Source organism: Pinus tabuliformis, chromosome 1_2, assembly GCF_031772625.1.
Source record: "Pinus tabuliformis cultivar Carrire ecotype Pingquan chromosome 1_2, CPIR1, whole genome shotgun sequence".
Lineage (NCBI taxonomy): Eukaryota > Viridiplantae > Streptophyta > Pinopsida > Pinales > Pinaceae > Pinus > Pinus tabuliformis.
In genome coordinates this window covers 1,181,569,171-1,181,582,183 of record NC_142298.1, presented here as the reverse complement: position 1 = coordinate 1,181,582,183, position 13,013 = coordinate 1,181,569,171, and the positions used below count along the sequence as shown (strand labels likewise).

The window sequence follows — 13,013 nt, the reverse complement described above, 5'->3', positions numbered from 1 at the left end:
CACAAATAGCTAAAACACAACCATAATAATTCTGCATAAAATTGCTCAAAAGTACAAAAAGATGGTTCTTCCACATTTTCCTTTAGAAGTAGTGTAAGTACATGCATTTTACCTTGACAGTAGTCCATGGCATCCATTTCAGTAGTTTTGACTCTTTTTCTGGCAAAAGTAGGGTTAGTGGGTAAAACTAGGGTTTTCTAGGGTTTGCATTTCCTTCAAAGCTTTCATCTTCTTTTTGCAAGTAGAATAGCGTCCTTTGAGTTAGCTTTCTTCCATCACAGCTAAAAGCTTCTTCTGAGAACTCATAGAAGTTGGCTTAAGCTCTAGAGAACTTGTGCCAGCTGATCAAGTGACAGCCTACAGTAATAGCTAGTACTTGTGCATACAACACCGTCACTTCCAAGTTTGTTACGAACTACCAGGTTGATAAACGTAAAGTAGGGAGTCCCAGGAGTTGCAGCATCATTGCTAGAATACTGGAGCTCACCAAGGCATTTAAGTGCGGCATTTTTAGTTTAATGCGAAATTAAGGCGAGGATTAAGGTATCAGGCAGGATTTAATTGAGTTTTTTAACTAACTTAATCGAGGATCGATTAGTTAGTGGGTCGAGGGTAGAAACTTTAGTTTATATAATTAAACTAGGGTGGGGTTTAATTAATATTGCGAGAGTTAATATATATACGGGAAATAGGTTTTTATTAGGGATTTAATACATAAATGAGTAATTTAGTAAAAATAAGTGGAAAAGGGGCACAATATCCCAAATATATGATATCTCATGTTTTAATGCTTTCCGATAATCACATAAAGAATTAGGATATAGTGTTTTTATGGGTTTTTTATATGGAAATGAGTTATGTGGGGGAAACAATACTTTCCCTAGGTAAAAGTGATTCAACCTTAAGAAAAGAGTATTATTAGGAAAAATGAATGAACTGAAGGGGGGATGAAAGTTTATGAGCGGTTTTAGTACTTATTGCCTTTAAGTCATTGAGCTGAGGGTCTGATCCCTCCAAAAGTCAGAGAAATTCTCTGAACCTCTTTGACTTAGGGTTTTTAAGTATTTTTAACTTTATTGTGGGAAATTAGTTAAGTAAAAGATGAAATGAATGAGGGAAATTAATTAATTGACTTTGATACCCATTTGCCTGCTTGAGTGCCCATTCACATTTGAAATACATGTTTAAAGATGATAAATTTGTTTTTTCCTAGTCAATCATCACAATTTCTGCAACCTTTCTTCTACTTACCCACCTACTCATCCTGCCATTTTTACTTCTCTTTATTAAGGTGAATTTGAGCTAGAAAACCCTTATCAAACATTTTTCTTTCTCTTTACAATAGTAAACTAAGTAAATCTAACCTTATTACATCCAAGGACTTAGATTAAATAGTTGAGCTCGTTTTTTTTCCACTGGAAAAATCCGTAATTTTCATTATGATAGAGAAAATTACATATTGTATATGCAGTAGCATATGCGGTATCAGTGCCGTCAATCAAAATCCACCACGCAGGGTGATCAGGCTGTTTAAACAAAAAAGCTGTTTGTATTGTCAGTTTAGCAGTCTAGCTATAGTCGCCTGTACATGACCACGCAGGGTCCATTATCAAAAAGATTTACAATAAGATTTTATATATCAAAAAGATTTACAAAAATTTTCAGATCTTGAACATTTAATCGTTTGCTATGATCAGGGACTATTGTCCCTCTGATATCGCTGATCTATATACGGCCTGTGGTAATAGCGGTACTCCTCAGTCCCTCGCTGCTCCAATATTAACCATTCTCCTCTGGGAAGTAGCGCGGCCTCCTTGGATAATTGATCAGCGCTGCAGTTATATTCCCTGTATATGTGGATACAAGATATATGGTTAAAAGCAGCCTTGAAAGTATGTGTTTCATACAATATGTTGCTGAGTGTGTGAATGTGACATATTGTAGAATGATTGAACCAGTTTACAACAATCTTTGAATCCCCAAATATGTTAATATTTAAACACTGATGTCCTAGAGAGAAATGTAATTGGTGTCGTAGGGTCATGTGTTGGGTCCCTATAATACTAGTGATTACCCCATTACTATTGTAGTTATACCCCTTATTTATATTGTTGTGCCCCTATTACCCCCATATTGTTATTTCTGTGCCCCATAGAATCCCTCTATTGTTATTTTTGTGGCTTTATATTATTATTGTTAGGTCGACTGGATTATATTATGACTCCTTAGACTCCTATATATAGAAATGAGGTTTTGTCATTTGTATCAGCGAATAATTGTTCATTTATGTAATGTAAAGGAGTTTTCCCCCTCGAAGAGGCTAAATTCTAAGGCGTTGATCTATCTTTTCTATCTTTTCTTGAGCTCGTTTCATAACATTTGGTATAAGAGCTTTGGATTCTAGGGTTTCGCTGCTCCAAACAGGTCATCGTAGCATTTTCGCTATAACGTTTTTTCTGTGACGTTTCAGAAGTCGCAAAACAAACCCATTTGAGAAGAAATCACGCTAAACTTTGGGTCCGAATTTTAGATCTTTTCGCGTGATATTTGCAGAGATATGCTCTGAGGAAGTTGGTCTTTTTGCAGACTCCTGAATTACATTCAAAACAGGTGACCTAGGGAAAATCGTCATAACTTTCTCTCTGGGGATCGGATTGAAATTTGGTAAGAAGGTACAGAAAGAGGACGGACTGTAGTTTCTTGTATATCATTTTCAGAACCAAAGGTTGAAAATTGTACATGTGGCACTTCATACAAGTTCACTCTTCTGAAAAGGTCTATAATCAGGTCATCTTGGGAGATTGTGCATAACTCTTTCTTGGAGAATCCAATTTGGATCAGACTTGTGGCATTGGAAAGAGGACATAGAGAGTTACTACAGGTCACAATTTCAGAACTAGATGATTGGAAAGTACAGAGATACATCAGAGGCAATATCAAGCTCCTACAAAGTGAAAAAAGGTGTGTAGATTTTTTTAAATTTTTGCTTAAGCTTGGTTTGAAAATTTATTTTGAAGGAATTCAAAGGGCATAGTAGAGCATTATTATCGGTAACTGATGCCCCGAGGAAAGAAAATGCAAACACCTAGTAAGGAACCTGAAAGCTCTAGCATGACTCATGAAGAAGAGGAAGAAATGCAACATGATATATCAAAATTACAAGACCAAGTGCAACAACTGTCCCTTGCACAAAAAGAAACAGAATCTAAGATGGATGGTTTAAAGAAAGATGTAGAAGCTAAGATGGATGGTTTAAAGAAAGGTGTAGAAGCTAATATGGACTGTTTAAAGAAAGGCATAGAAGCTAAGATGGATGGCATGGAAGCTAAGGTGAATGGCATGGACGCTAAAATTGATGGCATGGATGATAAGATGGAAGAATTGAAGATAAATATGAATAAGTTGCTACAAGAAATGGTCACTAAGGGTGAAAGAGTAGAAAGGAAACTCATGATGAGAACAAAAGAAATGTTAATCATGATTCCATAGACTCTAATGTTGGATCGAAAACTCACCATGTTCCAAAAATCGATATGAGGAAGTTTGATGGCAAGGATCCCGCCACATGGATATTACAGATGGAGCAATTCTTCGATCTCAATAATGTGCAAAACACACAAAAGGTACGTATGGCAACTTTATATTTGGAACCAAATCAGTTTGTATGGTATCAATGGCTTTGTTCTCGTAAACAATTTATCACTTGGGCAATTTTTACGGAAGAATTGATAGCACATTATGAGGATACAAAAAGCAACACTTTTTTTAGCCAATTGATAAGTCTCAAACAAAAGGGTTCAATAATGGAGCACATTGAGGAGTTCCAAAAATTGAACATAAGGGTAAAAGATATTCCAGAGGAGCATAGGATTGATGTGTTCATAGGGTCTTTAAAGGATAATATCCAACATGATGTGTGCCTTTGGGAACCTGATTCATTAGAGAAGGCATTCAGGTTAGCAAGAAAAATGGAAAGCAAAATTATGGCAACTAGGAAGCATACCATTCACAACTATAAAGACGGAAGTGTTGTTGCCCATAGTCTTCCACAACCTACAAGGTTGACACCACAACAATTGGAAGAAAAAAGAGCAAAAGGGCTTTGTTACAATTGTGATAGCAAATACACAAAAGGTCATAAGTGTGCTGAGAAGAAATTATTCTACATAGATTGTGAAGAGGAAGAAGAAAAGGAGCAAGAAAGGTCAAAAGAAGAGGATATATTCCAGGAACAAAGCCTAGATGAAGAACAAATAAATCCGACCATATCTTGTAATGCATTGGCGGGAATTACCACTCCTCAAACCATCAAGATAGAAGGACAAATCAAGAAGAAAAAGGTAATAGTGTTGATTGATTCAGGAAGCACCCACAATTTTATTCATTGTAGGGTAGCAAAAGAATTGAATTGCTTCCTATATCCAGCACCAGAGTGTCAAGTGATGATTGCAAATGGAGGAACAATAAATTGTTCTGGAAAGTGCCATAATATCAAGCTATCCATGGGAGAATATGTATTGACTAGCCCAATGCTTTCCATTCCAATGGGAGGTGCTGATGTTGTACTAGGAGTCCAATGGCTACAATCCTTGGGTACAATAGCTTTTAATTTTCAAGAACTTTTCATGAAATTTTCTGTGGAAGGAAAGGAAGTTGAATTAAGGGGTATTGCAGGGAAACCAGGAAAGATAATCAGCTCTAATGGCATGACAAAGCTTCTAAAAAAGGAGCAAAGAGGTGTAATTGCACAATTATGTTCGCTAGATGTTTCCACATTGGAATCATCTATTTCTCCAGATCTCCAAAAAGTCCTGGACAATCATTCCAAGGTATTTGAGACTCCCAAAGGTCTCCCACCTATGCGTGATCATGATCATGCTATTCATCTGATTCCAGGAAGTGTTCCTCCAAACATCAGGCCGTACAGATATCCATATGTCCAAAAAAGTGAAATTGAACGTATGGTTGCAGAAATGCTAGAGGCTGGTATAATTCAACCGAGTCAAAGTTCTTTCTCAGCTCCAGTAGTATTGGTGCACAAGAAGGATGGATCATGGCGCATGTGTCCAGATTATAGGGAGCTCAACAAGCTCACTATTAAAGATAAGTTCCCCATTCCTGTCATTGATGAATTACTGGATGAATTGCATGGATCAATTTACTTCACCAAGTTGGATCTTCGTTCGGGATATCATCAAATCAGAATGAAGATTGAAGACATTCCGAAAACGGCATTTAGAACTCATGAGGGTCATTATGAATTTTTGGTCATGCCTTTTGGCCTTACCAATGCACCTTCAACATTTCAAGGTTTGATGAATTCAATTTTCAAACCATTCCTTAGAAAATTTGTGTTAGTATTTTTTGATGATATACTAATCTACAGCAAGTCTTGGAAGGATCATGTTGAACATGTTGACAAGGTGCTACAACTATTGGAGGAGAAACAATTATATGCAAAAAGATCCAAATGTTTCTTTGGAGTCCAGGAGGTGGAATATTTGGGTCATATTGTATCTCATGAAGGAGTTAAGGTAGACCCTAGCAAAATTAAAGCCATTAAGGAATGGAAAATCCCCACATCCATAAAGCATCTGCGAGGATTTTTGGGTTGACAGGGTATTATCGCAAGTTTGTTAAGAATTATGGGAGAATAGCAGCACCTCTAACAACATTATTGAAGAAAGATTCATTTTCATGGACTCCGGAAGCAACAAAGGCCTTTAAACATCTTAAAGAGGCAATGTGCCAAGCACCGGTCTTAGCTACACCGGACTTCACAAAAACCTTTATTGTGGAATGTGATGCTTCAGGAAATGGAATTGGTGTTGTTCTAATGCAAGATGAAAGACCCATTGCTTTTGAAAGTCGTCCAATCAAGGGAAAGTTTTTAAGCAAAGCTATTTATGAGAAGGAAATGTTGGCAATACTCCATGCACTTAAGAAATGGCGACCCTACCTAATGGGAAGACACTTCAAGGTAAAAACGGATCATGATAGCCTTAAATACTTTTTAGAACAAAGATTATCCTCTGAAGAGCAACAAAAGTGGGTCACAAAGATGTTGGGTTATGACTTTGAAATCATCTACAAAAAAGGGAAGCAAAATGTGGTGGCAGATGCACTCTCAAGAAAGGATGAGGATGTGGAAGCATTGTTGTGTGCCATTTCTATTATCCAACCAGATTGGATAAACGAAGCAAAGGAGGAATGGAAGAATGACGAAGAAGTGTGGGCACTTATTCGAAAGCTACAACAAGATTCCAGTACTTCTGATACATTTAGCTGGCAAAATGATTCGTTATGGTACAAAGATCGCTTATACCTCTGTAAGAATTCCCAGCTAAAACAAAAGATTCTTATGGAATTGCACACTTCTCCCTTAGGAGGGCACTCAGGATTTTTAAAAACTTACCACAGGGTTAAGAAGGAATTTTTTTGGGATGGCCTTAAATCAGATATTCAAAAGTTTGTGGCGGAATGTTTGGTTTGCCAACAAAATAAAGTTGAAACAATTAAGACACCGGGTCTATTACAACCTTTATCCATTCCAAGCCAACGTTGGGAGGAGGTTTCAATGGATTTTATCACAGGTTTACCCAAGTCTGAGGGAAAGAGTGTCATCATGGTGGTAGTTGACAGACTTACCAAGTATGCACACTTTTGTGCATTATCACATCCATTTAAAGCCAGTACAGTTTCTACTGCATTTATGGAAACAGTTCAAAAGCTACATGGAAACCCAAAGATTATTGTAAGTGACAGAGATCCCATTTTCACTGGAAATTTTTGGACAGAATTATTTTCTTGTCTTGGTACTCAGTTAGCTCATAGCTCATCTTATCATCCTCAATCTGATGGGCAAACTGAGATAGTAAACAAATGTTTGGAAGGATATCTTCGTTGCTTTGTATCTGATAAACAGACACAATGGGTCAAATGGTTGCCTCTGGCTGAATGGTGGTATAACACTTCCTTCCATACAGCAACAAAAATGACCCCATTTATGGCACTTTATGGGTATCAACCACCATCCATCACATCATATTTAAGAGAAAATTCTAAGGTTCAGGCAGTGGAACATCACATCGAACATCAACAACAAGTCCTCCAACTCTTAAAGGATAACCTCGTGTTGGCACAAAATAGAATGAAACAACAGGCAGATCAACATCGCAGTGAAAGAAGTTTTGATGTAGGTGATTGGGTATTCCTACGGCTACAACCATATAAGAAAATGTCCCTAAAGCAAGCTAAGAAGGATAATAAATTATCACCAAAGTATTATGGTCCGTACAAGGTGTTGGAAAAGATTGGTACTATGGCATACAAATTGGAGCTTCCTGCAGCTTCTCGATTGCACCCAGTTTTCCATGTTTCATGTTTAAAGAAGGTTATAGGCGACAAGCTCCCAGTTCAAACAATATTGCCAGAACTTGATGAGGAAGGAAAAATTATATTGGAACCGGAAGCAGTCACAGAAACAAGAACTCGACAGCTACGAAATCGATCAATTTCAGAGTATCTTATCAAGTGGAAGAACTTATCCGCTGAAGATTCCACATGGGAGGATGAGAATTTTATGCAGAAGTATCCAGAACTACTCAAGCGTTGAGGACAACACTTTTTTGAAGGAGAGGGGCATGTTGGGTCCCTATAATACTAATGATTACCCCATTACTATTGTAGTTATACCCCTCATTTATATTGTGGTGCCCTATTACCCCCATATTGTTATTTCTGTGCCCCATAGAATCCCTCTATTGTTATTTTTGTGGCTTTATATTATTATTGTTAGGTCGGCTGGATTATATTGTGACTCCTTAGACTCCTATATATAGAAAGGAGGTTTTGTCATTTGTATCATCGAATAATTGTTCATTTATGTAATGTAAAGGAGGTTTCCCCCTCGAAGAGGCTGAATTCTAAGGCATTGATCTATCTTTTCTATCTTTTCTTGAGCTAGTTTCATAACATCATGAGTTCCGCAAAATTGTTAGAGCCCACACTGAGCCCCATTTTTACTTTGTAACTGTGGTGTTCATTGATATGGAGAACGAAACCACCCCCACAGCCATTTTGATTCGCGGCCCCATCGAAGAAAGCCCAAGGTACTGATTTGTCTATGATGGGGGGTGGTTGTATGCGCCTCTCCCTAGGGGGATTAGGGTCGGGCAGTTCAAGGTATGCGGAAATAATGCCGGCTTCCGTTCGAGGCCAACACACAGCCAAGTTATCAAAGATATATCTGTTCCGGGCCTTCCAAATATGCCAAAAGACCACTACGGGAAGGTTCAGTAATTTTGATCCCGGATGTCTACGATTCCAATCTTCCCATGCACTTTGTATATCGTCACCGGTCCAAGACCCAGAAAAACCAATAGATGTGGAAATGTTTTGCCAGAGAGTGCGGGTTGCTGTGCAATGTAGGAAGAGGTGTACAGTTGATTCTGATGCCTCTTTGCACAGAATACACCAAGATGGTCCATAAATCGCTCTATGGGTAAGATGCTCTCCCGTGGGAACAATATCCTTAAGAACACACCAGAAAAAAAGTCTGGTACGAGGGGGTGCAGTAAGCTTCCAAATATCACGCCACCAGTGCAATGTCAAGTCCGGTTTTTTATGCTGAATGAGGGAACAATATCCAGGCTTTGGCGTGTATGTACCATTATCTGCCAAACACCATATTAGTTCATCAGGCCCCTGTTTGATGCGGATATGCGATTCAGTCAATGCTGAGGTATATTCTAGCCACTCCTGATGCCATTGAGGGGGGAGATCAAGTTGAAGGGCCGACTTCCATGCCTGTGAGAAGATATCTGTGTTCTGTTGATCGGCGATGTGTGCAAAAACCTTGATCCCTCATGCATGAAGGTGCCTGATAAGATCTCTACTAAGTAGGTGTCTGCCTCCACTTCCTATCCACGGATCTTGTCCAATCCTTCCCATCATTCCATCATTGATTCTCCAAACCAAATTGTCTCGTATGAGGGGAAGGGAATGTAGCAGTGCCTTCCATACCGAAGAGCATCCCGATACCTGCCATGATGGTAGTCTGATCCAGTCCATTAAGCTCTGAGGCCAAATGTATTTTTGGTATGATATTTGTGCCCAAAGATTCTGGCTTGTCATCAGTGACCAGCCCATTTTTGCAGCAAGTGCTTGGGCGAAGAGGGGAAGGTCCTTGAGCCCCCATCCGCCCCATTTCCTTGGTAGGGCTATCTTTTGCCAGCTTATCCAGGCAAATAACCTTTTGTCCTGGTTGCCATTCCAGAGGTATCTATTACAGAGTTGTTTTAACCGCCCTAGGATGTTCCGCGGAATCCATGCAAGTGCCATCCAGAAGACCGGAGTGGCCTCCAAGACAGATTTGATAAGCACCAGTCTGCCTGCCCTTGATAAGTATCTGAAGCTCCATATAGTGAGTCTCTTCTCCAACTTTGTAACCAGCCAAACCCAATCAGCAATTCTTTGGCAAGTTGGTTTTAGCCAGTACCCCAGATATTTTAGGCCCCTATCCAGGGGGTGAATGCTGTAGGGAAAAGCCTGCTGAGCAAAATGTGATTCCTGTACAGATGTACGAGTGAAAGTGATAGTGGATTTAGTATGATTTGCGAGCATACCTGTAGCGGAGGAAAAGAGAAGAAGAATCTTGGAAAAAGTTCTGGTATCCCGTATGCTTCCATCCAACAGAATGAGAACATCGTCCACAAATAGAAGATGAGTGAGAGAGCAATCATCTGAGATCCGGAGACCACCGATATCGCCATTCCTTTTTGCAGAGGCTATGAGCCGACTAAGACCTTCCATGACTATCAGGAAGAGAAGAGGAGACAGAGGGCATCCTTGCCTCAGTCCCCTTTCAGAGTGAAAGAAGGGTGAGGCCGAGCCATTGATGAGAATACTGAAGGAGGGAGATGTAATACAGGCCATAATCCAAGTGATGTATATGTGAGGGAAACCCAGATGAATAAGAAGCATTTTGATATAGAGCCAACTGACACGATCGAAAGCTTTGGATAAGTCAATCTTGAGAATGATGCTCTTGAGATGCTTGGACCAGATAGAATGGATGGCTTCTTGCGCCGAACCAATGGCTTCATGAATCTATCTGGATTCGAGGAAAGCAAATTATTGAGGGGCAATATGTCTGGAGAGAATCGGTCTGAGACGGTTTGCAATGGTCTTAGAAATGATCTTGTATAGACAGTTGCACAAAGAGATAGGTCTATAATCATCAAATGAAGAAGGGGAGTCAGATTTTGGGATGAGAGCTATGAAGGTCGAGTTGATGGCGTTGTAGATGGATCCCATAGTTCTGCTCTCCTCCACGACATTCAGAAGATCCTGCCCCAGGATTTCGTAAAATGCCAGATAGAATTCAATGGTCCATCCATCCGGGCCTGGACTCTTATCTTTTTTGAACCATTTTAAAATACCTTCTAGCTCCCCAGAAGTAACCGGAGCATTAAGCTCTTCAGCATCATCCTCATCAACAAATCTCGGAAAATGTCTTGCTATATTGATAATATCAGGAAGATTTGTTTCACGGGGGCATTTGTAGAGATTTCTGAAATGAGTAATGCCAAGGTGGGCAAGCTTATTAAAGGAGTCAGCCATGTCTCCCTCAGGAGTGGGGAGTTTCCAAATGGTGTTGGACACCTTTCGACCTTTGGCATAACTGTGAAAAAACTTCGAATTATCGTCCCCTGCTTGTATCCAAATAGCTCTACTCCTCAATCGCTGGGATTCTTCGCGCTCCTTTAGGATTTTAGCCTTCTGGTTTTCCAATTCTATCAGTCGACCCTTGTCCTCAGCTGTGATGAAACCCAGGCCCCATTCATCCAGTAGTGCGCTCAACTCTGATTCGATATGAGTGAGTTGAGAGGTTTCCCGAGCATGCTTATCCTTGGCCCATTTAATGGAGAGGTGCTTGATCTCAGAGAGGTTTTTGCAGAATCCTTTTGCAAGTGATTCTGTTCCATCAATGGGATGTGTATTCCAATATTCAGAGATCATCTTAATATATGACGGGTCCCTCAGCCAGATGTGATTGAATTTGAAAGGGGCTTTTGGTTTCTTAAATGGCCCCTGGATTTCCAGATATATAGGTGCGTGATCCGATATGCCTCCCGAGCCCACCCATTGCTTGTAATGATGCAACTGTTGAAGGAGCGAATCTTTCATGATGAATCTGTCAAGTCTGCGAGCCAATGCTGCATCGCCCACCCTCCTGTTCCTCCAGGTAGGAAGGAGTTTATGCATGGGGATATCCACAAAATTTGTCTGCTCTAGAAGATTAGTCATATAATCTGTGATAGAGTCGATTTGTGCCGCCGATCCCCATGATTCCCTGAATCCTAATGAAAAGTTGAGATCTCCTCCGATTATGGTCTGCCCCGCATCCATGAGGGAGAGATGTAAGAGACGCTGCCAAAATTGTTCTCTTTGATTACACGGGGCGTATACATTCACTAACCTGAGATGCATGCCCAGATCAGCGGTGAAAAAATCCAGACCCAGATAACCGGCCCCCCCCCAAGTAGCTTCAACCTTAATAGAGCGAGGGTTAACTCCAATGGCCAGACCACCGGATCGACCAGCAGCATCGAGGGCTACAAAGGACCAACCCGGGGTCAAGGATTGAAAGGATTGGGAGATTTGTTCAGCCGAGCAAAGAGTTTCTTGTAGCAGAATGATATCAATAGGTTCAGTCTCTATGAGACGCTTCATGGCTAGTTTCTTGGAGGCACTAGCCAGCCCCCTGCAGTTATAAGATAAACACTTCATGGGGGAACACTGCGAGGGGTATATCCTGCTCTAAGGACCCCGTCTATGGTGGATTGACGACCAGAGACAACCTCCGCCCCTGCTTTCTTAATAGCCTTTGAGAGATCTGTTTTCCTGCCTCTGGTAGGCAGGGGGCCGGCACTCGGCACAGAGATGCCAAGACCAGACTAGTGGAAACAGTTATTTGGAATGAGATCTAGACCGTAGGAAGTATGGATGAGGGGGGGAGACCTCGGAGGATGGATGGGGGGAGGAAGATGAGGAGGGTGAGAGCAAGGAGGGACCAGTGGTGGCGATGAGGGGGGGGATGTCATTGAACAATGAGCCATTGATGTTTGGAAAGAGGCACCGAAATCATTAATAATATGATCAATAATAGAGAGAGGAGGGTTCAGAGGAGTACCCGAGGCTGTTACAGCTTCAGCTGCCGAGCGAGCCCTGGTCATCGGCGGCGAGGAGTGCCTGAGTCCAGGGTCGACCGCTGGTGAGGATGCCACCGGAGACTGCCCAGTAGGAATGGGGCGCGAGGAGACCGGTGAGGCAGCCCTGGAAGGTGCAGGAGTGATCTTTGGGGAGTCTTCAGCTTTTCTATTGAGTGGGAAATCTTTGTAGAGATGCCCGACCTTGTGGCATCGCCTGTAGCGGAACGGGACCCCCTCATAATCTAGTATCTGAACTCTGATGTATCTCCCCCACTGAAGAGTGATCTTTTCCTCCAGCCCTTCGCGAGTGTCCAAGTGAACCAATATACGCGCAAGGGTCCTGCTTCTTGATTCCACAAACGTGCGGTCATGATCAAGGTATGTACCCAGTGCATTACCAATCCTGATGAAAACTTCTTCACCCCAGAACTGTAGTGGAAGACCCGGCAGGCGCACCCAAATCGGTCCAGCTCCAATTTGTTCGCGTTCTAGGTCAAATAGAGGACTCCACCTCTTGAGGAGTACCGGGGCCATTTCAATGTGCCAGTACCTGGCCAGTACCAGGTCCGTATAACTCTCCTTTGAGAAATGTAAAGAGAACCAGCCTCTTGGTAATATATGGACTTCCGGCAGATCAATAAGCAAACCTCCCCAAATCTCCTTCACCCATTGAGTCAGCCTTTTTGCCGAATATGCTCTGCCCCTGACATGCCCTACCAACACAGTGTTTGCCATGATAGCAAACTCGCCTATTTCCGAGGTCTCACCGAACCTTATGGTGATATCCTTTGAGGTAGC

General features: G+C 41.3%; 1 protein-coding gene across 1 annotated transcript; it reads right to left on the bottom strand.

The window, feature by feature from the left end:
* Positions 1-10,258: 10,258 nt before the first annotated feature.
* On the bottom strand, positions 10,259-11,736 carry LOC149210443 (uncharacterized). The gene is made up of 2 exons (XM_089398967.1): positions 10,443-11,736; positions 10,259-10,350 (listed from the first exon to the last, which is right to left on the bottom strand). The coding sequence occupies exons 1-2, from the start codon at positions 11,734-11,736 to the stop codon at positions 10,259-10,261; spliced, it is 1,386 nt and encodes a 461-aa protein (XP_089255093.1).
* Between the last annotated feature and the right edge of the window lie 1,277 nt (positions 11,737-13,013).

Bases quoted from the DNA above. Each gene is read 5' to 3' on its own strand.
- LOC149210443 (XM_089398967.1), bottom strand. From the start codon at position 11,736: ATGAAGCGTCTCATAGAGACTGAACCTATTGATATCATTCTGCTACAA. The intron at 10,351-10,442 runs GTATTTTAAAAT...ATCCTGGGGCAG, and splicing joins TACTTCTGGGGAGCTAGAAG to GATCTTCTGAATGTCGTGGA.